The sequence below is a fragment of the Megascapheus bottae genome, chromosome 15, assembly GCF_031878675.1.
Source record: "Megascapheus bottae isolate mThoBot1 chromosome 15, mThoBot2.hap1, whole genome shotgun sequence".
In the NCBI taxonomy this organism is placed as follows: domain Eukaryota; kingdom Metazoa; phylum Chordata; class Mammalia; order Rodentia; family Geomyidae; genus Megascapheus; species Megascapheus bottae.
In genome coordinates, this window is record NC_143523.1 from 27,187,146 (window position 1) to 27,214,140 (window position 26,995).

The 26,995-nt window shown below is 41.5% G+C and overlaps 1 protein-coding gene across 3 annotated transcripts in view; it reads right to left on the reverse strand.

Annotated features, from left to right (window-relative positions):
- The window catches only part of Lgi1 (leucine rich glioma inactivated 1), a 38,527-nt gene extending 18,086 nt beyond the window's left edge, over positions 1-20,441 (reverse strand). Inside the window, exons 1-4 of one of the 3 annotated variants that reach the window (XM_090346231.1) lie at positions 20,114-20,441; positions 19,621-19,692; positions 166-237; positions 4-75 (exon numbers count right to left, since the gene is read on the reverse strand). In XM_090346231.1, the coding sequence (XP_090202357.1) occupies positions 4-75; positions 166-237; positions 19,621-19,692; positions 20,114-20,328 (431 nt within the window). In that variant the 5' untranslated portion in view covers positions 20,329-20,441. Of the gene's footprint in view, positions 1-3; positions 76-165; positions 238-19,620; positions 19,693-19,747; positions 20,000-20,113 lie in introns of those variants that run through there. The other 2 variants (XM_090346229.1, XM_090346230.1) reach the window with 2 other exon arrangements.
- Positions 20,442-26,995: the final 6,554 nt, after the last annotated feature.

Genomic DNA, 26,995 nt, shown 5'->3' on the forward strand with positions numbered 1-26,995 from the left:
TACAGGTGAATTAAAGACTTGAGTCCCCGGAAAGTATGCCTTGAAATGGACTTGATGTTGTTATTCTCTATAAATCTGCAATAGGTTATAATACATTTGGTTAGACAGCAGGAAGTTGAGAGCACCTGTATGGAATCATCTGTGAATATTTCCCCCCTTACTTACAAATACTCTAGATGTGGAAGACCAATAAAAGCATCATCGCTGATCACATCAAAGGAGTTCGATGTGAATAACCTGCCCAGAAAAAGCACACAATGAAAACCACTAAAGTGACAGATTGGCAGTCTTTGTTGCTTTTATGTCCCAGAAAAAAAAAGGAATAGGAGCTGAATGCAGAAAAATATTGAAATGTCTGTCTTCTACAGTGCTATTTATATAAAAAATGTCTTTGCAGCCTTTCTTATTCCTAATTATCTTCCCATCAAAGGCTCGTTGAAGGTTTCAGGCCCCACACATCCCAGTGACAGCTGTCAGGTGCCCTGGGAAGCATTCTAAGATACAAGGAGAGCAGGTAATGCTAGCAGATGCAACCAAATCAACATTTTGCAGGCCATCATGACAAAGACTGTGGAAATCTATGGAACATTTATGGCTAAAATAATGATACTTTGAAGGCTTTATCCTGGGAGACAGAAAAATTTAGCTGTTTGTCCACTGGTGCTGTGGTATCTCACAGGAGACAGGTCATCGGCACTGGCTCGATGAATATCATATCCATCAACAGTGAACAGCAACCTTTCTTTTTCTTTTCTTTTTATTTTTTTGAGAATAAGATAAACTGAAGATGGGGAATAGTAAGACTTGGGAAGAGTCTTAGATCATCTCATTACGAATGAGTTGCACACACAACACCAAAATCCCCATACTTTAACATGCACAAATTTCTTTGTCATTTCAAAATCTACAGGGATCTGTTTTCAAAGTCCCTGATGAAAAATCAACTGTCCCAAGCCATGTGGAATTCTTTGGACAACTTTTCTGAACAAAAGGCTTGTCTATAGATAAATTAATAATAGCAATCTAATCTAGTAATAACTCTGTATTCTGTTGGTAAACCTGTGAATCTTACTTTTGAAGTTTAGTGATTAACTATCATATTCACTGACTTCATGTCTAGGCCTGCTAATGAAAGGGATTAAAACTAGAAGATCTTGCTTTCTGAACTAGCTTGAATTATACCAAAATGAGTAAGTTATTTGACACTTGGGATTGTTTTAAAATAATCAGGAGCTGGGCACAAGTGGCTCACACCTGTAATCATGTAAGACTGAGATCTGATGACCATTGTTCAAAGCCAGCCCACATAGGAAAGTACCTGAGCTATGGTTCAAGCAGTAGAACACCCATCGTGAGGAGAAAAGATAAGGGATGGTGCCTTGGCCCTGAGTCCAAGTTCCAGGGCTGGTACAAAAAAGAAATAATAATCAAAGGATGGGAGATATCAGGAGTTTAGAGCTACATTGTGTATGAACTAATAATTTTGAAGTTGAAAGATAGGTACATAGAGTGAATTTTATAGAGAGCCGAAATATTTTCCACAAAAATAGGAGTGGTGGGGTGAGCCAAACAAAATGTATGGGTATGGTGTTGTTAGATTCACTTCTAATTCCTCTTCCCTCTATGGTCCCAATTTCATATTCAAGTAATTCACTAGACCCTAAAAAGCCAACACTAATGAATTGGATGCATATCAAAGCATCTTGTTATTAAAGCAAATTCAAGCATTTATGACTGTCATCATAACCACAGTTATTTTCTCTGTTTATCTTTGGTTCTTAAAAGCCAACTTGATGCTCAGCCTTATTCTAGTGTAAGTTGTCAGCAAACGGTTCCACGGGCTCCAGGACTTTTTTCCCCACTTCTCTACGGGTGTAGAATAAGGTAGAAATTGATCTAGACAGTCAGGTACTTCCTATATTCAAGAGTTTGAAAACTGCTCTACCATTAACTGGGGATGCCGTCGTTTCCACCCCAAACCCAAGATGTCAGAACAAAGAAAGAGCTTTCACCCCAGCTCCTCTATGTTAAACCCCTTGTAAGACCGAGGAGGAAATTGCTATTACTGGGCAGAACTTGCCCATGCATGCCTTGGAAAGCAAAGAAAGGATTTCCACTAGTTTCGCCTGCAGGTTCACTGCTTATCCTTAGCACCTGTCTCTTAATGGATATTGCATAAATATTTGTTGACCAAAGAGGAAGTCATTTTACAGTAAATTCCAATCCTTAGTAGACCAAACATTTCTTATAGCAGGAACTTTACCCTTATTTTTTTTGTATGTCTAACCACGGTTCTTGCTTAAAAAATAATTGTTGGGGCCAGGAGTTTGACCTAGTGGTAGAGTGCTTGTCTAGCATGCAGGAAGACCCCGGGTCCATTCTTTGGTACCACATACATAGAAAAAGAAGTGGGAAATGTTGCTGAGGCTCAAATGGTAGAGCTCTAGCCTTGAGAAAGTCTAAGGACAGTGTTCAGGCCCTGAGCTCAAGCCCAGGACTGGCAAAAAAAAGTAAAAAAGAATAATAATTGTTGGAGCCACGCACCTGTTAGTGGCTCATGATGCTAATCTTACCTACTCAGGAGGCTGAGATCTGAGGATCATGGCCCAAAGCCAGCCCAGGCAGGAAAGTCTGGGAGATTCTTATGTCCACTTAACCACCAAAAAAACCAGAAGTAGAGATATGGCGCAAAGTGGTAGAGCACTAGCCTTGAGCAAAAAAGCTCAAGGACAGGACCGAGGTAATGAAGTCAAGCCCTATGACCAAAAACAACATCAGAAGTTTGTGGGACTATATTTCAAGGGCTAAAAAATCTACTGAAATCTAGCTAAAACTACAACCAAATGCAAATATAATATGGGTGACTATGTGAATAAAAAATCCATAGCGCAATAAGCTGCATCTTATATGTAAAAATACTTATGTAGAAAACAAAAAGTAGTAAGACAAATCCATGCTGACAGAAGTAAGGGTAATATTTATTCTTCGAGGCTGGTTCAAAACAGCACCAAGATATCTTTGGAGTAATAAAAATGGTTGGATTCTTGAACTGGTAATAAGCCAAAATGCTGAGTATAAATGTGTTTATTTTGTAAAAAAAAATGAGAAGTAGATAAAATAATGGCATTCATTGGGGAGTGGATGAAATTATAGCAAATCATGTTGAGTGAGATAAGTCAAGACCAAAGAAACAAAAGGCGCATGGTATCCTTAATATGTGGATATTAAATTCAAACAGTACAAGAGCGATGATTCAATATTTGGGTACCCAAGGTTATGGACATGGTCTTGGAGATATAAACATAACTACACGGACATAAAAATCTATGATGGGAGGACATACGAAATCAACTAGCACAACGATGTTCATTGCAGCACTATTTACCATAGCAAAGATACGGAACCAACCCAGATGCCCCTCAGTTAATGAGTGGATCAACAAGATGTGGTATTTACACACAATGGAATTCTATGCGGCTGTCAGAAAGAATGACATCGCCCCATTTGTAAGGAAATGGAAAGACTTAGAAAAAAATCATATTAAGTGAAGTAAACCAGACTCAAAGGAACATAGGCTCAATGGTTTCCCTCATTTGTCTTGATCAGTAGAAACCTTGGGCTCTCTTAGCAGAGATTTACAATAGAACAAAACCTAGATACATAAGGCCATATAGTATGACACTAAATGAAAGGACAAAAGCCATATAATGAGTGATTGTTGTCCTTAATGTCCTGTTATCTCTCATCTCTTTTGCTGTCCTTTGGTTATCTCATATTGTTACAGTATTTCACCTTGTTAACTGATATATTGTATGTATGCATATTTGATTATTTAAAATTGGATAGCGAAGGGGGAAAAACAAGATGAGGGGCAGAAGTGGGGGGAGGGAAATGGGGACCAAGCCATGAGAAAGAGTATCAATGTTTGTGAAGTAATACACCTTCTATCTGGCGAATATAATGTAACCCTTCTATTAATTACAATAAAAATATTAAAAAAACAAGCAGCCAAAACTATGTTAACATTGAATTTCTGAAAGATGTATACATTGTAGAAGTCTATATGTTTACATACTTGTAAGTGTATAAGACTTGTAAATAGACTTATACTTTATTAAAGTATATACTTGAAGTAGTAAAAAAATCTATGATGGGCTATATACTCTATAGACATAATATTTTATTACATATTTTAATATGTATCTATGACATACAAACCCTCAGCTTAATTTTAATTATGTTCTAAAATCTATGTGCCAGTGATTGTATATAGAGATTTCCTGCTTGAATACTTGTTTGTTGAACATGACATTTGAAATATGATGTAGAATTCAATATTAATAAATTCTTTAATAAAAGAATAATTTTTAAAGCAGAAAATATTGAGAAGTACTCAGAATATGCATCTTTTCATGTATATTAATTATATTTATATAAAAACTTCTTATAAAAGCACAGATTCCTATAGTCTTCTATAAAAAGAGCAAAACAACAATCTTTAGGTTGTTTTTTGTTTATTAGTTTGTTTTTGCCAGTCCTGGGTTTGAGCTCAGGGCCTGAGCACTGTCCTTGGGCTTTCTCAAGGCTAGAGCTCTACCACTTGAGCCTCAGCACCACTACCGGCTTTTTTCTATGTATGTGGTATGGAGGAATTGAACCTGGGTCTTTGTGCATGCTAGGAAGCACTCTATCACTAGGCCAAACTCCCGGCCCAACAATCTTTAGTTTTAAATCAGGATTTAGTGATCTTTTTTCTTTTGGTGCCAGTCCTGAGGCTTGAACTCAGGACCTCGGAGCTGTCCCTGAACTCTTGCTCAAGAATAGCGCTCTACCACTTGAGCCACAGCTTCATGTCACACTTTTTAGTGGTTAAGTGGAAATAAGAGTCTCATGGACTTTTTTGCTTCTCCTAGCTCCGAACCGCAGTCTTTACTCTCAGCCTTCTAAGCTCCTATAAGATTAGAGGTGTGAGCTCTTGGCACAAGGCTTAGAGAAATGTTTTATTTGGATACTATGATTCATGTTTGAGTCAGAATTCTGTTCAAGCATTCTCACGTCATGGTTACACACAACAGACTTGTGGCATACCAGCATGGCTATGTTTGATGCTACCCAACCTCTGTCCTTTTCCATCGATTATTTTGGCAATAAATATTTAGTTTTCTCCTGATGTAGTCAATCCTTAGATTGGCCCAAATAGTATGACTTAGAAAACTACGCTGGGCTAAATGATATCCTGAAGAGTCAAAAAGAAATTCCTAAGGATTGAGTTGGGTCCATGGCAGGCCAGGGGTATGTGCAGTGAACACACAGGAGAACACAGAACATGAAGAGCTCACAAAAAGAAGTGTATTGGTATAGGGGAAGTGCCTAGAACGGAGCCGGGTTCTAAGTCAGTGTTCACCAATTTTGACCACCCTGGGAATCACCCAGGAAGCATTGAAAATCCTGACAACCCCTTTCTACCCTCAAGGATTCTTGTTCACTTCTTTACCTGGAGGGTGGCCCAGGCTATTTCAAAGCTCCTGGAGATATGGGCAACCTCCCAGGTCAGCTCTAATAACTCTCTTACCATGATCACCAAGGCCCCTCTGCTTCTAATAGCAGTTTGACTAGAGCAGTTGCTGTGGGGCCTGGAAAGGCTGTAGGTTTTTCTACACCCATCACTGCCCATAGAAAGAGCCCTCAGTGAGTCATCTGTAACAACCCTCCTCATAACAATATCATGTACATTTGTGGAGCCAAATATACAGGTTGAATAACCTTGTGTTACCCTGAGCGGAGACCAAAGATTTCATAGACTTGCCAGGAATCATTGTGTGTGTGTGTGTGTGTGTGTGTGTGTGTGTGTGTGTGTGTGTGTGTCTGCTGGTCCTGGGGCTTGAATTCAGCGTTTGAGCTTTTGTGTTCAAGGCTGACACTCTACTACTTTTTTTGGGGGGGGTTATTAATTGGAGATAAAAATCTTACTGATTTTCTTGCCCTGGCTGGCTTTGAACTATGATCCTCAAACCTCAGTCTTCTGAGTAGCTAGGATTATAGGCATAAGCCATGGTATCCAACTAAATTTAGATGGCTTTTAAGTCTCTAGTTCTTCATGCAAGCTTTACCAAATTAAATGTCTGATGCTGAGTATGGAAATACCTATCTTAAATCCTTACCAATATGTAATACTATCATTGCTTCTTTTCCTGTGAAATCATGGCCTCTAATCCATTTGGGGTTCACTTTTTTTGTCGGTCCTGGGGCTTGAACTCAGGACCTGAATACTGTCCTTGGGCTTTCTCTACACTAGCACTCTTCCACTTGAGCCACAGCACCACTTCTGGCTTTTTCTATGTATGTGGTACCAAGGAGTCAAACCCAGGTCTTTGTGGATGCTGGGAAATCACTCTTACCACTAGGCCAAACTCCTTGTCCTGGGGTTCACTTTTATTTATAATGTAAGGTAAGATACATCCTCGATTCTTTTCTAAACATTTATCACCATAGCTTTTAGTTGAATAATTAATGTCGCTCCAAACTGTGAGTGTTGCTTTTCCAAATGGCTGTTGTTTTGGAAGTTTTATTAAGGATCAGATTTTTGATTGATTGATTCATTCATTCATTCATTCATTGCTCATGTTTGAACTCAGTGCCTGGCACTTGCTGAGCTATGCCTCTGATCCCCTTTTGTTCACATTGCTTCTAATCTATTATTTTAATTTTCTGTTGTTGTTTATTTTCTTTATTTCCTTTGTGTATTTAATGAATTCAGTACTCAGTCATATATTTTTGTTCTTTGTGTAAAGAATCCTGCAATTTTGATTTAGAAGAATCTTAAGTTGTATACTTGATTTCAACATTCCCTTTAAAAAGTTTTTGTAAGTTTATCATTAATATTGCATTGTGATCAGAAGGCATGACATCTAATACATCCATTAACTCTGGCTGCGTACACACGGCTGCCTGTGGACAGGGCACAGCTCTTCATCAAGAACAGGGCGTTAGTACCAGGGTTGGAGGTTGTGAGGCAGTTCTTGGTTAAATAAAAACTTGATTGAATGAATTTATTCCCAAGGGGGCTTTTGAAAAGTGGGTAGCTGGGTTAGTACACAGCTCATAATTCAAAGGGAAACTGATGACAAGAGCACAGAGTCTATGAAGAAAGATCTGGCTACAGGGTTCACGGCCTCTGTAAGTACAGCTTTAAGGTGAGAAACTGGGTCCACGGAGTGAAAGGACTGGGTATACAAATATATTATTGTGGGTCTGACAATGATTTCTTCTCCTGCCTTTCCCAGAAGCCAAGGAAGAAACATTATAAAGGAAATAAGAAATCTGGGGCTTGTGGACCCAAAGGAACATAGACTCAGTGGTTTCCCTCATTTGTAATAATTTGTATACATCTAGGATTCTCCTAGCAGAGGATCACAATAGCTCAAAAGCTATGTTCATATGGGCATACAGGATGAGACTAAAGGAAATGAACTCTAGGATATGGATACAAGAGATTTATCTTTGTGATTGTTGTTCTAAATGTACTGTGTGCAGTTATTTCTTTTCTCTTTTTTTCTCCTTACGGTTAATCTCAAGTGGTTAATGTATCTGACTTTGTTACTTAATATATTGTATATCTGTTCGTTTATTTGAAATTGTGAAGAGAAGGGAGAAAACAAGATGAGTGGGGGGGGAGGGAAAGGAGGACAAAAACATGAGAAGGGGTATCAATGTTGGAGAAGTAATGAACCCCACTACCTTATGAATATAACTGTAATCCCTCTATACATTACCTCATCAATAAAAAACAAGAAATTTAATTAAAGAAAAAAATCTGGACTTAGGCACTGTACCTAAGCTTTTTTTTTTTTCCTCTCAAGGGTAGTATTTTACCATTTGAGGAACAGGCCCACTTCTGGCTTTTTTTTTTTTTTCTGCTTAATTAGAGATAAGAGTCTCATAGCCTTTCCTGTCGAGGCTGGGTTTGAACTGCGATCCTCAGATCTCAGTTTCCTAAATAGGTAGGGTTATAGCCATGAACGCTCAGGCCTGGCAGAAGCTTGGCATGCTCAAGCCATAAATCCTGTATATTGTAAAATAAGGGGGTTACACTGGATAGTATTTGAGGTCCCTTTTAGGTTTAAAAGTCTACACTTGAGACATTGCAGGCCTCATTCATGAAAGAGCAGGCACGGCAGTCTTGTGGGGCCCCCGGGGGCTGGTCTGCAGATGGCTGAATGCTATCTCTACTGAACAAATGGTCTCAAACCAGGCTGATCATCTGGCCCTATATCAGGCCCCCAGCTCTAGTGACATTCCTGTAGACCCTCTTGGGTACCAGCATAATATCCTTACTGCCACTGGAATTGTCATTGGCCCGTGAAAGGCTGACATCTCTTCCTTTTCACAGAGCTGGTTCTCCTGAGCATGGAGGAAGATGGTTTGGGAGACTCCCACACAATTCCACCCGCTGTAAAGATTATTCTGGATAAAGAAGACTGAACAGCCAGCAGCTACTTATAATTTAAGAGACTGGAATTTGATGGATATGAAATAGGGAATAAAGCATGTAGCTGTCAGTTGTGATTATCTGTCAAGACATTATGTAGGTGAATATGTTCCATTGTCTGTTGAAATAGAAATCACAATAACAAAACAAACTTCCTGAATGTATATTATGTATATACATAAGCATCACCCTGGGGTTTCTGCCAAAGAACATCTAAGCAAAGAATGCAGGCATAAAATATCAGCTAGAAGAGCCTTGGATCTAGCAAAGAATCTTAATTTGACTGTTAAGGAAACTCAGATTCAGCAAGGTCATCACCTACCCAAGAAGACACAGTCTTGTTATTAGGTAGCCTTGGGTAGTATGTACAAATACCACTAAGTTCTCTCCAAAGTGTATATGGGTCAGAATATATGGGTATATATGTATAAATGACAGAGCACAAAACATATAGGGTACAAGCTGTTGAACGATACAGAGGTATTGGAGGATCTATGGCAACCCCTGTAGAACACTGCAGAAGTGATTCAGACCCTCTGCTTCTTACTAATCTCCTTCTTTATCCAGAAGAATAGGGCTGGCTGAATGATAATTAATAACAGGCTGATGATTCACTTTGGCTAAATGCATATATTCTAAATGCATGTGCCATGTGAATAATTTACATTTGACTATTTTAAAATATGCTCTTCAGACAGGGAGGCATTAAAATGGGAGGCATCAGTGAAATAGTTCATTATTTGATAGGTATTTTTGGATTCTTATCCTTGAAAAACAGTTTTCAATGTAATCCAACTGCTCTTTAAGCAGACTACCACCTCTTCAATCTGAATTGATTGGAGTAATTTGGCTTCAGATAAATCTAGAGTGGAGGTGGTATTTGTACTCTTCCTCTCCCTGTCTCCCTTCTTCCCCACCCCCCTACCTCTCTGCCAGTACTGGGAGTTGAATTCATGGCCTGGGCACTGTTTCTTAGCTTTATCTCTCAACTCTGGTGTTCTACCACTTGAGCTACACCCTCATTTCTGGCTTTTTGGTGGTTAATTGGAGATAAGAGTCTCACCAGCTTTCCTGATCAGGCTGTTGAACCACAATCCTCAGATCTCAGCCTTCTGAGTAGCTATAGACATGAGCCACCAACACCCTAATTACAGATGAAGAAACAGGTCAGCAGAGGGTAGGTAAATTGGCAAAAATCATTTCTTTTGTCAGTAGTGGATCAGGACTGGGATGTAGATTTTAAATTTGTAGGGATCTCCTGAGCATGGATCTATGTCTTGGTTTTGTAGGGTACTACATCTTGCCTCAGGATTTCTTTTTTTCATTTTTTGCCAGTCCTGGGCTTAAGCTCAGGGCCTGAGCACTGTCCTTGGACTTTCTCAAGGCTAGAGCTCTACCACTTGAGCCTCAGCACCACTTCCTGCTTTTTTCAATGTATGTGGTACCAAGGAATCAGGACTTCTTTACTGGAGTTGGCACACATGTGCTCAGTTGGCCTGTGTTGTTTTGGTTGTTGTTGTTATTTGTTTTTGTTGGTCCTGGGGCTTGATCTCTGGGCCTAGGTGCGTCCCTGAGCTCCTCAGCTCAAGAGTATCACTCTACCATTTGCCACTTCTGATTTTTTGATGGTTCATTGGAGATGGGAATCTCAGGGAATTCAGTGCCCAGGCTCAGATCTCAGCCTCCTGAGTAGCTAGGATTACAGGCATGAGCCACTGGCACTCGGCTTTGGCCTGTGTTTTTGTAAGATTGTCTCCCGTCTCTCTAGTTTTGAAAGGTGCTGGGGTTTTATCTAGAGCCTTCCTTTGCCTCATCATTAGCTACAAGCATCTCACTTTAATCCTCAAAGGACTGTACCAATATAGGATTTATATTATCCACTTAAAATGCAAAGAAAAACAAGGTGAGAAAGAAAAAGTAATTTGCCATTTATAAATGGCAAGACCTGGACTCCAGGTTCAGGCCTACTCTTTTGGCTGGGACTGGCTAATAGTCATGAGTGAAGCCAAATTCCTCAGCTCTGCCCAGTGTCTGCTGCAAACCAGAACAGCCTTGCCCAGTATTTCCAAAAATGTATTCCGTGGAATACAACAAAACCTTCCAGGGGCTGAGAGCTGGGTGTGAGAAAAAAAAAAGTGAATGCATTTAAGAAAGAGGGTTAAGGAAATTTACCAGGACTTTTTTTTTCCCCCAAGTCTCTTCTATCCTTAAGCAAATTTAGACTTTTCAGAAGGAAATTCCCTTTGAAATAGGCAAGTTTGAAATCTTATTGATAACCAGATCCTGTAACCATTGAACTGTGCACTAAATGAATATTCCCAGGGAAATGTTGGTTTAATCACTTAGGAAATTGCTGTGAGGAAACTTTCTTTTAGATCAAAACAGAGTATACATTTTATGTGTGTGTGTGTGCGTGTGCTGGTCCTAAGGCTTGAACTCAAAGCCTTGTCCTTTAGCTTTCGTACTCATGAATGGCACTCTACCACTGAAGCCATAGCTTCACTCCTCGCTTGTTTTGGTATTTAATTAAGTGTATTGCAGACTTTCCTGCCAAGGCTGACTTCAAACCATGATCCTCAGACCTCAGCCTCCTGAATAGATAGGATTACAGTTATGAGTCATGGTGCCTGGCTCAGGAACCTTTTTCTCCTGATCCTGCAAGGACCCATCTACTTCTCTTTAAGAAAAGGAGGATCTACTGGGAATCCCTAAAAGAGGTCTCTGTCAAGCTTCTTAACCAGGTAGAGAACCTGGTGCTGAGATCTGAACCTCAGATATTACATCAATGAATCCATGCCCACAAACTTGTTTTGACTTGTATTCCTTATCACAACCGATGGTTGAATTTGTCTTTTAGGATAGGAAAGATTATCTGCCTATGTATCATTATCCAGTCTTTTGTGATCAAGAGAAAAGTTTAAACAATAAATATATATTTAAAAAAGTATCACACACATCCATTTTCAAAGCATCTTCCATAGAACTGATATTCCATGGTAGGACTGAAAAAAATGAAATTGCAGAAAGTTTTTGATACCAAAGTGCATTGCATTGTAAGTGACCAGGCAGGGTTTCGAATATGCAGTAACTCTAATTGAGTTGAGCACAGAACTTTATTCTTTTGAAACAAGTGTTTCCTAGGATACAAACTTGGATCACACTAGTCTAAGGTGTAACTTTAAAGTAAATAAGGCCTTTTTATTTTGCTCTGTTTTGTCTCCCACCCCCTTCTTTCTTTCTCTGACTCTGTTCTTTAAGCAAGGAGACCAGAACGTACACATACAAATGAGAGTGGAAGCCTAGGGAAACTAAACATTCTTGCCAGCAATGCTGCAACCCTTTCAAAGAGCTTCCAAGCTCCTTTCAACCATTGTCTCTGGGAATCAGGACACATTCTCTTACTGCCCTTGTCAATGGCAAAGGACTGACCCTTGGAGAGGAATTTGATCTGGGGAACAAAACTCTGCAAAGTCAAGACCAGTGATTTACTACTGGAGAAGGAAGTCAACAGAACTGTTCAAAGACTGGCAGGCCAAGGGCTTAAACTTCACCTCTACAGCTACTGGAGAAGTGTCACCGAGAACTCAGTACTTCATCTAGAAAATGGAGATGGCGATATACAACATTGCAAATGGTGATGAGGGCTGGCGTGTGGCTTGGTGGGTCGAGCTGTTTCCGGTATGTACAAGGCCCTAAGTTGGATCCCCACCACTAAAGGGAATGAGCACAACAAAAGGGTATCATGATGATGAAATTAAAAAAGGAGGTAAGTCAGGTGCCTAGTACCAAACAATATAAAAATGACCCATGTCCATAGTGAAAGCTCGCCTTGGGTGGTTTATACTCTCTCCAACAACTCTATCTAAGAAGAGCCTAACTATCTTAGCCATGGAAATAAGGGAAGAAGCCAATGCTATTCACAAATAATTCTCTGTTAAGTCAAGAGGAGGTTCAGATTATGGTTCAAGTCCATCCCAGGCAAGAGCAAAGAGTTAACAAGGCTCCATTTCCACCAACACCTGGTGATAGGTGTCTGTGATCCTTGCTGTGTCGGAGGCCATGGGTAAGAGAATCATGGTCTGAGACTAGTCCCAGCAAAACTAAGACCTTATCTAAACGAACAAGTAAATCAAAGAAGGACTGGGACATAACTCAAGTAGTGGAATATCTGTCTAGCAAGCATGAAGTCTTGAGGTCAAACTTCAGAATCACAAAGAAGGATATGGATTTATACATGTACATTTTTGTTTATAATTTTTAGAGAATCTTTGTTTTTTAGTCACACTTTACAAAGCAAGTGCCTGCTCATTTGCTATGTCCATAGATCCAACAATTCCCCCTCAACACTTGCTCGATGGAAGAGATACTGAAACACTTTTTAATCAACAGCTACGGTTGGGAGTCCTTGTAAGATCCTTTGTACTGTTTTGAAGGTTGGACATTATATTATTAGTTTATCAATATCTTTTTTTGGGGGGGGTCATGGGGCCTGACCTTGGCCTGGGTGCTGTCCCTGAGTTCTTCAGCTCAAGGCTACCACCCTACCCTTGAGCCACAGCACCACTTCCAATTTTCTAGTGGTTAACTGGATATAAGAGTCTCGCATTCTTTAGTGCCTGGGCTGGCTTTGAACTATGATCCTCAGATCCCAGCCTCCTGAGTAGCTAGAATTACAGGCGTGAGCCACCACACCCAGCAAGAGTCAATTTTATATCAGGAGGCTCTTTCAGTTACCAATCGAATATACTTGTTAGAATTGCTAGAATAATTTTGTCCTACCTTTCACAATCCATTGTCTATATTATATAAAGTAACTTTATAGAGGAGAATATACTATAATGGAATGGTAAGACCAGAGAAAATCAGATATAATGGATAGAATTGAATATGAAGTCCTCAAATGCCAACAGATGTTCCTCCTACTTCCAGATTCATGCTTTATTCTGAAAATTATTGGGAAAATAATGACTCCCCCATCTCCATGTTCCAAATTCCTATCACCAATAATCAGCAAGAGCTGAAGCTATTGTTTTTAGGTAAGACATATATTCTCTGTCTTACCTCAGTCACCACCAGTCCCCATTGTCTCATATCCAAATGCTTCTTTCATTTATCTTACTACCCAGCACTCATTAGCATTTGAGTTGAGAGCCATAATTAGTTCTCTCTGGAATTTAATTCATATGAAAGCAGGGGCTCCGTGGTATTTTGTGCCCTATTAAATATCACATAGCTCATTGGTGTCCAAACTAGATTTAGAGCCATGTTGCTTGACTTCTAGTTTGAACTTATTTATATCCACAAAGGACTACACGCTGAAGACTAGCCAGTGTTCATTATTTTAAAAAATCTGACATTTGGGCCGGGAGTTTGGCCTAGTGGTTAAAGTGCTTGCCTAGCATGCATGAAGACCCGGGTTTGATTCCTTGGTACCACATACATAGAAAAAAGCCAGAAGTGGTGCTGAGGCTCAAGTGGTAGAGCTCTAGCCTTGAGAAAGTCCAAGGACAGTGCTCAGGCCCTGAGCTCAAGCCCAGGACTGGCAAAAAAAAAAATCTGACATTTTACAAAATATGGTACCAGTTATTTTATTTATGGAGTAGTGAGAGAGTTATGATTTTTTTAAGGTAAGTAGTCCACATTTCTTACGAGAAGTATGATTATAAATACTTCTTATTTGAAGGGAAGATTTCTGAAAGATGCCCTGAACTTCAAAGCTGGGATGATAGGCAAACACAGATTACACGGTCAAGACACTAAACTAACATTCATGGAGTTACAGGAACCAGGCTGTTTGTGCCTTGTTTTTTAATCCTTACTGTAATCCTGCACCACAGCATCAGTTGTTAGTCCCCAATGTGTACATACAGCTAGAAGGCTTGACGAAGCTTATCCCAAAGCATACAACCAGCAAGTAGCAATGGAAATGTAAAGTCAGTAGGAAAACAGGACTCAAGCAGTGAGTCTCAGGAAAGGCATAAAGATTCTGCTAATTTTAAGAGTTTGGAAATGTCTGCAGAAGAAATTTGAAGTCCAAATTTCAAGAGCAAATAGGTTTTTGTATTTGAGGGCTTTGGTTCACTTTCCCTCTTCCCACCCTATTAGTCTATGTGAAACCAAATAGGTATCCCAAACGTAAGGAAGGATGAACATATAAACCAGAATTTTCTACTGATAGTCTTTAGTGGGCAATGCATGGGTTCAGCAAATACATAGGTGCAGTGTCTGGGTTGACGGGCCTAGGCTATTTCCCAGCACCATGGCCTACTAAGGATCCTCCATGTTAGACTTTGGACAGATACAAGCACAAAGGTCCTAGAGCGTTGCAGGGAGTACTAGAGACAACAGAAAAGTCCATAGAATGTGACAGTTCAGGTCACAGAATGAGCCATTTCAGTCTAATATGGATGGGGCTGGTGGGGGAGAGTGGGGAGCAGAGGTAGTCAATGCTGTGAGTGAAAACCCTTCATCAACAGAAGTATACCACATGCTAGTCACACCAATCTCTGTTCATAAGAACCATTGAAGTTTTCCAAGCACAGTGGTGACACAGGAGAGGAATGGAGTCATGGTTATGGAGGTGGCTAGAACAGAAGCTGAAGGTGGAGAAGGCCATGTGGAAGTGTGACTGTCCCTCAGTAAACTTTGGTGCTGGGGGAAGAGGAGGAGTCAGAGGCAGTAGTCTTTCATGCTGCTGCAGAGGGGACTTGTCCAGTTGGAGATGGACAGGGTGGTTCAGGAGCCTGATAGTTGGGCTTCTTGCATGAGTAGGTGGGAGGATGAAACATGCTTTCAGAAATTAAAAATATATATATTGTTCAGAGTTAGTTTACACAGCTACCGCAATTAGTTAAGAGGTTATCAATCAAACCTATGGCTCACTGGGCAAAATGCAGACAAAAAAACCTATAGAAATTTTCCTTTTCAGTCCATTATTGTGGGAGAAGCCACTAGGCAAAATCTATGTACAACCAGCTAACAACTTCTCCAATGCCTCACAGCTGAGAGGGATGGCTTCCATAGTCACTGAAGAGCATCCAGTTTTTCTTAAGCTAGAGCTCGTTACTAGTGGGTCATGCTGTAATCCTAGCTACTCAGAAGGCTGAGATCTGTGGATTATGGTTCAAAACCAGCAAGGGTAGGAAAGTCCATGAGACTCTTACTCTTTAACCAACAAAATGCTGGAAGTGGGGTGTGTGGCTCATGAAAGATGGAGCTCTCTCTCTCTCGCTCGCTCGCTTGCTCTCACTCTCCCCTCTCTCCCTTTTGTTGGGCCTGGGGCTTGAACTCTGGGCCTGTACATTGTCCGTGGGTTCCTTTTGCTCAAGGTTAGCACTCTACCACTTGAGCTATAGTACCACTTCTCGTTTTTTCTATGATTAATTTGAGATAAGAATGTCATAAACTTTCCTGCCTGGGCTGGCTTCGAACCATAATCCTCAGATCTCAGCTTGCTGAGTAGTTAGAGTTACAGGAGTGAGCCAGCAGCACCTATCTGGCAGTCTTATTAAGGTAAGATAGGCTATGACATTTTCCTCTGGAGAATCATTTGCAAGAACTGAATAATTAAAGCCTTAGTAAAGACAGGCTTATTTCTGGTTCGTTCTATTACGCTTTCTCATTTGTTTTAGTTTTTAATTTTCTATGGGTTATGGATTTATGTGTCAATTGTGGATTAATTTTTAAAAGCATTGCTATTTTCACCCTAGAAAGGTCAATTCTGTGTTTCAAATAAGACCAGATCTCACTGGAATAGTTCTCCATCCCTCCTTCCCCAACAATTCCAATAGTTGTTTTTCTTTATATTCTAAGTTAAATTTCTAAGTTAAATTTTCTGAGTATGATACCAAAACTAGACTTGAAATTCACTCTCTGCAAGTAGAGCCCTCTTTGGAGTTGCAGGAAGCATATTCATTAAAATGCCATCAACTAACAGCTCTGTGGCAACATTTTATCCTCTGACACCAAGTCTTGCCTATCCTGCTTCACTGGGGACTTCAGCCTATAGCTGAGCAGAAACAGGGCTGAGTTGTGTGAAGTATACGCCTCTCGGTTATGATCGCTGAAAGAACCACTGTTTATTCCTAAGAGCAAACTACAGTTACATTTCCGAACTGGTCGTGTGTGTGTGTGTGTGTGTGTGTGTGTGCGCGTGTCAATGTCTGTGTCTGTGTGCATGCTTTAAAACCATAAGTGAGATAGAAAAGGTTTTTCACAACTAATCTGAGAAATTTTTATTGGATTGTTTTTATTCTTTCTCTCCTCTCCACACAGTGTGGGCTTTTGTTTTCCTTGTTCTCCAACACAAACTGCCAGCCACAGCCTACCAGGCTCTCTTCTGAAACACTGTGTGGAATGAGGTAGGGTATATGTTTTCCTCTGTAGCCCAGGCTGACTTTTTAACAATACTTCTACAGAAGGGCTTGAGGATGCATTTGGGGCCATAACCACAATCTATACACAATCTATACGGTAAATGATAGGCATGGGATCTTTCTTTCTCCTTTCCAAAACCAAAACCAAAACAAAACAGAAGATGAAGCCAACTGCCTTCCACATGGCTCCAGACTTGATTCTGAAGTCTCTCTCTTCACAAACTAAGAGGGGCCCATTTGGGGATCTGTGGACACAAATGCCATTAGAATTCATAGCAACTTCTAAGCAATGATGGATGACATCTAGGCCCCCAAAATGATAACCCTTGGCTCTTCAGGTTCCAGTGGCAGACTGGCAGCCCAAGTGGGAGTTCAAGGGCATTGGATGGCCTTGTCCCACACATGTACCCTTTCTATCTATGATGTAAGTTTTCCCACAATTATTATATGGTGGTATAGCTCATATTCAGAGCCTTATCATGTATTTCCTTCTAATGAAAATGATCTTGCTTGACCTGTCCTTGAGGATAGGAGGAAGTAGGTTGGGAGTGCTGGACAGGATGGATGGAGAATAAAAGGCCTTTAGAACAGGATTCTGGTGACTTGAGACCAAAATTGACCCCTGATAGTTTTATCTAAGATCAGCAAGACACAGCAGAGGTTGGCCAGAGGGAGTTAACTGAGGACATGGAGCGCAAGACTGCCTGCCTTTTTGTTATTTTTGAAACCTGACCTGCTGTAGAACTAAGGGCTGGAATGTTCCATAGGAACTCAGAGCATGGGACAGAGGGGCATGGCACACACTTGGTGCGGGCTATTTAAAACCCATCCCTTGGCTTCCCTCTGTGATTCTAAATACATGTAATCACATTACCATGCAGCAGCCGGGATCTATTTCTACAATACAGCCCAGCAGGGTTTGTCATGGCTGCGCCCACCCAACTAAAATAAAGCTAACAGTTTACGGTGATCCACCCGGGCTTTCTGTGTTCTCACTGAGGTCCATCTAACATCACAATATGAGTAGTTAGTTGTATAACTGAGAGTTCTTTTAAGACCTAATCAGTTTATGTATCCTAGGGGGTAGAGGTATCTGGGAACATCAAAAAGATGTCTTTTAAGCAACCTATTTGTTTAACCAATAAGCAGTATAAGATCAGTTTATCACTTTCTCAGGTATAGCAAATTCTTTTTCTGTACATTACAGACGTTTCCCTCTACAAAATACTGTCCTGTTTTTGATTTGTTGAATACATTAACACTGCAGTCACATCACTGGCTTGTCCACCCCTCAATTGTTGACATTAACTTGGGAGAGGGCAGAGCCAGAATTGTTGCATAAGGTGAAAACACCTGATCAATTTGGCAAAGCTAATGAAATAGTCAAGCCAGCTTTGAGAATTCATATAGTCCAAGCAATAGGTCTAGTGACGTTTAGCTTTAGTTTTAGGTTGGTTTTTTTTTTTTACCTTTGCATCAAAATTAAATACTCAGACTTTTTGTAAGGATTTTCTATATATCATGCCAAGAGTTGAGTTTTATTCATCTCAGGTAAGAACTCCTCAAAATATGTGTTGTCTCCATTTTATAGATAAGGAGCCTGAGGCTCTCTGAGGTTCAGCAATTTGCTCAAAATTACATGTTTAAGATCTGGTGAGTGATGGAGTGAGAGTTCGGTTCCCTGAGGGCTCTCCAATTTCAATTCCTTGCTGTTCTAGTTATATGTATACAATCTCAAACAGCCAGAATGGCTAATAAGACAAGAAAACAAACAAACCAAAACCCCACAAAACCAATAAGCAGAAAACTCCAGTCCTAAAGCATGCAGTTAAAACACTCCAAACTCAGTGCATCAACAATTGACTAGCTCCCACTGAGGAGCCCTCTAGTTACCCACCCAACACGTTGCTTGATACCTGGACCTCTTGACCCCCTATTGCCCTAAGAACCCAAACTCCAATAGCCAGACATTACACATCCAAACAAACTATACATGTTACATTATGCCTGTGAAGAGATCTGATTTCTCAGCCACTTGTATATATTTTGAATTTGTGCAGGCACAGACTAAATATGTGATTCCCCTGTGATCAACTCAAAACACATCGTGGTGCAGAGTCCTGTTGCATTAACCCTAAATTAAATATATTCTTTCCTTCTCTGTAAGGGGACCAGCCATAAATCAGATGAGCTTAGAAAGCAGTCTCTTGAGAAATGATGGTTTAGGGAATTACCTAGAAAGAACTGAGGTTTTTCTTTTCTCCACTACATGCTAAATCACACAGAGTAGCAGCCTGTACCAGATCCCCTGGTGGCAACATCTTGAGTGCATATGTTATATTGGGTTCTGTATTGACAAATGTTGAAGAAAAAAAAAACAAACCCTCCAGGGCAAAAATCACCAAAGTTCCCAAGTTAAAAATGAAAGTCAAATAGTGCTATGGGATTGAGATATTTTTGTCACCACATTCTAGAAACTTCATAAATAGCCATGAGAGGAGACAGCCTCACAGGTTAGCAAATTTATCATGGCATGTAGCAACCTGCACTGTTGGTGGGAAGTTAGAAGCAGCAAACCCACCACCTTTCTTTCAGCTGATCTTTCTCAGTAAAAGGCATCCCATACGACAAATTTAATATTGAGCATGTTTTTACTAGAAAGGCTTATCCCACTCTGTTCAAAAGAGTCACGTTATACTATTTATCATCATTATCCCACTATATATTAAAAATAGTCATGATATAAATATTTCTCACAAGAGCTGCAGCGATGGTGTGAATAAAAAACTCCCTTCGGAGATTTCAGTAAAACCCGATCTCACAAAGGATCTGAAAGAAAACAAAACACACGAGAAAAACAAAGACACACACAGAGAGAACAAACCTTATGTTAATCCAGTTTAGCATCCAAGTCACTCTTTTGACCCTATTTTATGAAGTACGATACTGCTTCTTCCCAGATGAAGTAAGAAAGACAGATGATCCTGCTACAGGTTTCTCCTATGAATGCCCAGGGCTATGGGATGGGAGGGGGTATCTAAGCATGTTCAGTTGCAGCTAATCAAAAATCAAAAATTTGGAATTGCAGCAAAATGCTAAGGCTGTCAAATGGCCAAGCATGCAAGAGGATTCTCTTTCTCTCTTTCCCTCTCTCTCCATGCCTTTCCATCACTATATACAAAGCCCCAGATCCACCAGCTGGAATTCTTTCAATCATAAAATTAGATATCAAAATGCTTACGGGCCTTACAGTGAGATAACATCAGGAGGCACGGAGCGAGGAATGGATCTGGCATTCTCACATAAAGCATTATCTTTGGTACAAGTACACACGGCAGGGCATTTTGGCTTCGCTGCTTTCTTCCCTTCAGTCAGCAAAAGCGCAGATAAGAGACATAGGAAATAAGCAATTCGTTTCAGGGGGTTGCAGGCATTTGCCATCCTTTTGCTTCTTTCTGATTCCATGCAGTCGAAAAAATAGCCCCACACATGAACAGATCTTCTGGAATTCAGAGGGTAGATGGGTTTGTTCTCAGAACAGGTCACATAGGAGTCCACCCTTTCTTCCTCCTCTCTCTCTCTCTCTCTCTCTCTCTCTCTCTCTCTCTCTCTCTCTCTCTCTCTCTCTCTCTCTCTCTCTCTCTCTCTCTCTCTCTCTCTCTGTATCTTGGCTTTTCAAAACAGGGACCTGCAGCTGATTCGTGAACAGCTCCTCGCTTCAGCAGTGCACTGCTGGGGTGGGGGGTGGGGGGAGACCTGTGAGGTGCTGTGAGATGGGAATGATCCAACTGCTGAGGAACAGAGCCGCTTGCATCACCGGCAAACACTGAGCCCAGACCAGCCTTCGAAGGCAAAGTGATGTAACAGAAACATAAACAGCTTTCTGCGTTCACCCGGAGGCCCAAAATAGGACAGGCATTTTGTCTTATTAGTGGGTGGGTGGGCGGGAGGGTGGGAGCAGCCATCGTGCACAGGATAGCAGCAGTCTCTGGGAAACCTCTGGGAATTTGCTTTGCTTGTAGCAAACAACCTTAGTAAGAAAAACTAGCTTTGGGGAGCCAGCCCTGAATGGGGAAAAGATGAAGTTAAATGACTCTCTCTCTTTCTCTCTCTCTCTCTCTCTCTCTCTCTCTCTCTCTCTCTCTCTCTCTCTCTCTCTCTCTCTCTCTCTTTCTCTCTCTCTCTCTCTCTGGATTCAGCTGAGATATTTCTATTTCTTGCTCACTCCACCTGGTTGGTGGTATGATTGAAAAACAAACACAAATGCATGGAGAATGAGACTTTCAACGTGGGGGGAGGGAAGTAAATGTGACAAAATACATTTTTGATACGTCTCAAGTGTCTCAAATTGTAGCTCTTCATTAATCCCCTCCCCATGCATAATCACGAGAGAGGACAAGCACAGACCCCCCCCCCTCTGTGTACAATCGGATCTCCTCCCTTCTCCCCCTCTACCCCACCCCCCTTCCTTGGCAGTAGCACTGAAGCCTGGAAGGAACTCCCTGCCAGCAGGAGGCAGCCAACTGGGGCTTTGAAAAAGGCCTGGCTCAGCTCAGGAGGCTGTGATAAGTTGGGGGAAAGGCTGGCCTAAGAACTGCGGACCTTGGCTTTGAAATCCCACATCTGCTGGGGGTGAGCCGGTTTCACAGTCCCCTGTGTGCAGAATGAGGACGACATTAGAGAGGTGCCGCAACCACCAATATGAAAATACGCTGTTACTGACAAACACCCCAGAAGAAAAAACACATCCTTGGGGGGGGATTTAAACAATGGAGAGGTCCTGGCCTTGGGGGACAGAATGGTCTGGTTCTAGAAGATGGGAGACCCTCAGGAAGATCCTTCCTCCTAGGAGATGGTGGAAGCCCACAGACTCTGGCAAGGTGGTCTGGGGGTCTCTGGGTGAAGCCTTTTCTCCTGCTGCTTGTCAAACTGAGTTTGTGACAAAGATGATTCAAACAAATGTGTGGCTATAACATAAGCTCCGTTTATGAGAGAAGATAGGGATTTTGCCTTCTTCCTCTTGTAGCAGACTCTATGGATCCCATGCTAACCGAAATCACTCCCTTGTTTTTCTTTTTGCAGATTCTCTCTGTCTCACTTGGCCTCAAACTCATGATCCTTTTGCCTGAGTGGGATTACAGACATATGCTACCATGCCTGGTCCAATTACTCCTTCAGACTCTATGGGCTCTGCGAACAGAGGGCACTGCCAGGTCTGTTCATTCTCTCATTGAGTTACTATTTAGCTATCTAGTTCTCCCAGTGTTTGAAAGGTAGAAAGACACAGCTTCAAACCCAGGGCCTGGATCCTCTGAATGCTGTGAGCCTCCACCGTGGCTGGGTGTACAATGCCAGAACTGAAAGTGTGTTCCTGGTGCTCATGTGACTCCACACCAACCTCAAATTGTACCTCAGAGTTTTAATCTAGAAGGACCTGACCCCATCAAGGAGGTCAAAGGACAATTCCCCGAAGAAAGGATAAGTGAGCGGATAAGTGAGCGGAGTTACAAGGCCAGGAAGGGGATGGGGTGGGGGTGGGGTGCAGAAGTGAAGTGTTCCAGGCATTGAGGGAACAGCGTGAAAAGACCAGTGTGATCCAGAAAATGGAACAGGATGAGACTGACAAGTTTGAGGCAGAGGAGTGATATCACATGGAGTATGTTTCAAATGTCCAGTCAGTTATTATCATTAACATCATGCAAATACATTTCTTATAGAAAAAAAAACAAGGAGGGGCGAGGGAGGGACAACAGTCCAAGAGAGCTCTACTTCTTCACTGTCATATCTGTGGAGGAGGGAGTGGGTGATTGTGTTTTTAGAAACCGTGACCTCTGGGCAGCCTTGCTTTAAACAGTAAAACTGTCACTTACAAGCTGGCCACAAGTCAGATGTTTTGTAAATGGAATCCTTCTGGAAGTGCCCGGAGAAGCTTGCTCCAGAAAAGAATTCTGTGGTGAAAATCTTATAGAGGACCATTTTTATTCTAAGAGCCACCCCTCAATTATCTGACCTGAACAAAATGGTATCCATGGTTATTAAAAAAGAAGGGAACTTAGGACACTTAGATTTGATTCCTGTACATTACAGATGGTGAAACTGAGGCACTGGGAGAACACAGATACAGGGTTAGTTAGTGGTAGAGCTGCCTTCGAACGTGGGGTAAAACAATGACAGATTCTTGATTTAAAACAATCCATAGAATCCAGGCCAGCTGACATATCTGTATTCCTAGCTGAAACAATGACAGATTCTTGATTTAAAACAATCCATAGAATCCAGGCCAGCTGACATATCTGTATTCCTAGTTCCTCTAGAGTCTGCTATCAGGAGGATCACAGTTTAAGACTAGGTTGGATAACAAGTTCACAAGACTCCATCTTGAGGGTAGCTCACACCTGTAATCTCAGTCACATAGGAAGCTAAAATGAATCTAGGCCAGTGCTCTATAAGGAAAAAAAAAAGTGGGATCCACTTTTCAGCAGAAAACTCTGGGTACTGCAGTCTGTGCCTGTCATCTCAGCTATGGCAGAAAGTATAAAGTAGGAGATTCAAGTCTGATCTAGGGTAGCTTATGCAAAAAGTGAGACCCTAGAACCTGGAGTTTGGCCTTGTGGCAGAGTGCTTGCCTAGCATTTTCACAAAGACCGGGGTTCGATTCCTCAGTACCACATACATAGAAAAAAAGCTGGAAATGGTGCTGTGACTCAAGTGGTAGAGCTCTAGCCTTGGGAAAGCCCAAAGACAGTTCTCAGGCCCTGAGTTTGAGGCCCAGGACTGACAAAAAAAAAAGTGAGAACTTCTATCACACAGTTCCTACATTTCATCTTTCATATATCAAATTATTAAGACCTTGGCTTTGAGTCCACACATCAGTCTTTCATTTCTGATGTGGTAGAGCTGGAAAGGCAATGAGTGAGGAAAAGAAATCACACCCCTGTTATTTACTCTGCAGCTGTCAGTTCAAGTAGAAAAAGAACCCTGGGTGGGGGCAGCTCTTGGTACAAATTACAATGGGCATTTTGAGAAGACAGTAACTTTTTCTTTCTCTATGGCATTTAAAGCCCAGAGTTGAATTCTTTATTCAGTGAAAACACCCACAAGATCAGGCACAATTTTAACTGTGGCACGCAGGATGCTGCTGGCCTCTCTGAGAGCATGCTACAGAACTGAACTGAAGAGGGGGCCAGGAAGACAAGGCTGAGTTGCTCCATGGAAATCTTAAGAGGCCTGGGGTTTGAGAGGGGGTCTTCATTTTAGGCAATGCCTCCTACCCCAATTCCCCAGGACTAGGGAGTGATGGAAGAATGAGGGAGGATGAAGACTTGCTTCCACCAATTTGGAGCTCATCAGATAAGACTGGCAACCTACCTGGAGATCATGATGATGACCCTGGGGAAAAAGGCCTAGAAGGGATGAAAACAGAGTGGGCAGGAGGCCTAGGCAGGCTGGGAGGTCCAGCCCAGGCAGGCCTAATGCCCATTCTGAGTTCTAGAGGAGCAGCTGGAGCAGGGTCCAGGGCTGGCTCTGTACCTTGCCAGCCCTGTGACCATCGACCTGTTTTACCCTCCTCAGCCACAATTTTCTCCTCTGTCATATAAGGACAATGGCAAGAACATTTGGAGCTATTGAATTACATAAGATACATGAAAGATGTGTCATCATTCTCATCACTACCATCATCACTACCATCATCACTATCATCACCACCATCATCATCACCATCATCATCACCATCATCATCATCATCATCATCATCATCATCATCATCTCAGTTGCAACAGAACTTGAATTCTGACCATATGACTCTTGCTACTTGGGCAGCAAAGCTTTCAAATACATATGGGGTAGCAGAAATCTATATTCACAGTAGGAAGCAAGTACTTATCAGCAGAACAAAAAGTCTATAATGGGAAGGAACCAAACTGCCTTCTGGGAAAAGAATGTGCTGGTTTGACTGAGAGTGATAGTACCTGAACTTGATCCTATGATGAGACCCAGAGCTGGAGAAATAGAAAGGGCTTGTGAGTGTAGGGTGAATCTTCTTCTCAGTCCATTGCCCTTGATCATATGTAAGTTTGGGGGTCTTGTCACAGGGGTCTCTCTCTACTTATGGCATGTGGTGCTGGCCTCAGGAGCCATAGGAGCCATGGGCAGCAAACAGCACCCCCTCCACACTCAAAGCAAAGTCACCAAGTCACTCAGGTTTTCTCCGGGAGAAGCTCAACTTTGGTGGCCCAACCATAATGACAGCCCCACTGGCATCAGAAGAACTGGCAAATGATCCCAGCATCAAGCCTGGGCCAAGAAGGACATAGAGGGACAGGGCTCTGGGAACATGTATGCAGCACTCCCTGGCCATTCTCAGAAAGACAGGAGGGATCGGGGTTGGGGGGGGGGAGTGTTGGCACTTCTGGAAAAGTTCTGGAAAAGCCGATGACAGCTAGCATGGTAAGAGAGGAACAGCCTGTGCTGTGGGTCTGATTCCAGGTTTCCCCTCAGGCTAGTGTGGCCTAGGAAACACACATTGTACAAGTAAACAAATCATTATTAGGAGCCTTCAAAGATCAAGCCTGGCCCTGACTCCTGTTGCAAACAAATTGGTGTCATTTTAAGCAGCTTTCTCAGTAGATCCAGACTTTGGAATGCAATAGATGGTTGGGAAATCAATATAGTGGGTACAAGTAGAATTTTAAAAAGGAAACAGTTTTGAATACAAAATTGAGTGTATTGCTCCTATAAGGATAATTATTGCCTTGTAATGCCTTTGTTTCTATGTGCATTATGCATGTGTGTGAGTGCATGCTGGAGATATACATTGCATGCCTTACCATTAATTTATAACCAAAAGGTAAGGAGGAAGAAAGGAAGAGAGGTAGGGAACGAGAGAGGGAGGGGACAAAAAAGGAAAGTGATACAATAGACAGAGTGAGATGGTTCATGCCGATAAGCCCAGCATGGTTGAAGGACAGCTCTGGCAAAACCTTAATGAGACCCTCGTCTCAACAAACGAGCTGGCCATGGTGACATAAGCCTGCCATTCTAGCTAGCTGCCATCATAGGCATAGGTAGACACATCATAGTCCATGGCAGTCTAGGGCACAAAGATCTTATCTGAAAAATGTCTGAAGCAAAATGGGTTTAGAGTACGTGCCTGGCATGAGGCTATGTGAAGTCGAAACCTTAGTACTATAAAGGAACAAACAACCACCCATGGAAAACAAGAAACAAAGCAAGATGATTGGGAGGGGATAAGAGGAGGGACACGGGGACAAAAACATGAGAAGGGTATCAATGTGTGAGAAGTAATGCACCCACTACCCGACAAATGTAACTGTAATCCCTCCATACATTACCCTGACAAAAAAATTAAAAGTCCCCCCCAAAAAGATAAAGACAAAGACACCGCATTAGAAAATGCTGTGGATTGTTGTCCCCCACACGACTGGTCAGGAAATAATCTTTTTAAAACTATTCTGTGTATGTGTGTTCTTTATTGGTTCTGGGGATTGAACCCAGGACGTTGCATTTATGAGGCAAATATTTTGCCACTGAGCTACATCCCAGCCCAGGAAATAATCTTGATCCCAGAAAACTTTACTTATTGATTGAGATCAATAATTGGACCTGTCACAATATTGTTTTTTGTTGTTTACTAGCTGTGTGACCTTGAGCAAGTTGCTTAGCTTCTCTGTGCCTCATTTTCTGCATTGATAAAGTAGGAAAAAATTCCATTTTTTGTTGTTGATATTGGCACATGATTTTTACAGAGACATGAGCAGAAGACAATGTAAGCAAAGCATTATGAGTAATTTTTCAAAGGACAGATAAACTCTAGTGTCCTAATATTTTTTTTTGTCTAAAAGAATAGAACTTTGATGCAGAGAGGAATTGAGAGGTGGAAACTTCTACAGTGCCTGTTTTATGTCAGCTAACAGTGAAAGCACTTCATATATAAGAACTCACTTATGCTCTTGACAACCTCATGGGCCAGGTATTGTTATTATTTTCCCCATAATTACAGAAAAGGAAGTCAGGAGATTATGTAACCTGCCCAAGGTTCTGCAGCTGCTGAGAGCAGCTGCTAGGGTCTAAGCTGGACATTCTCTGCCTGTAGTGTCCTATAGTATTAGTC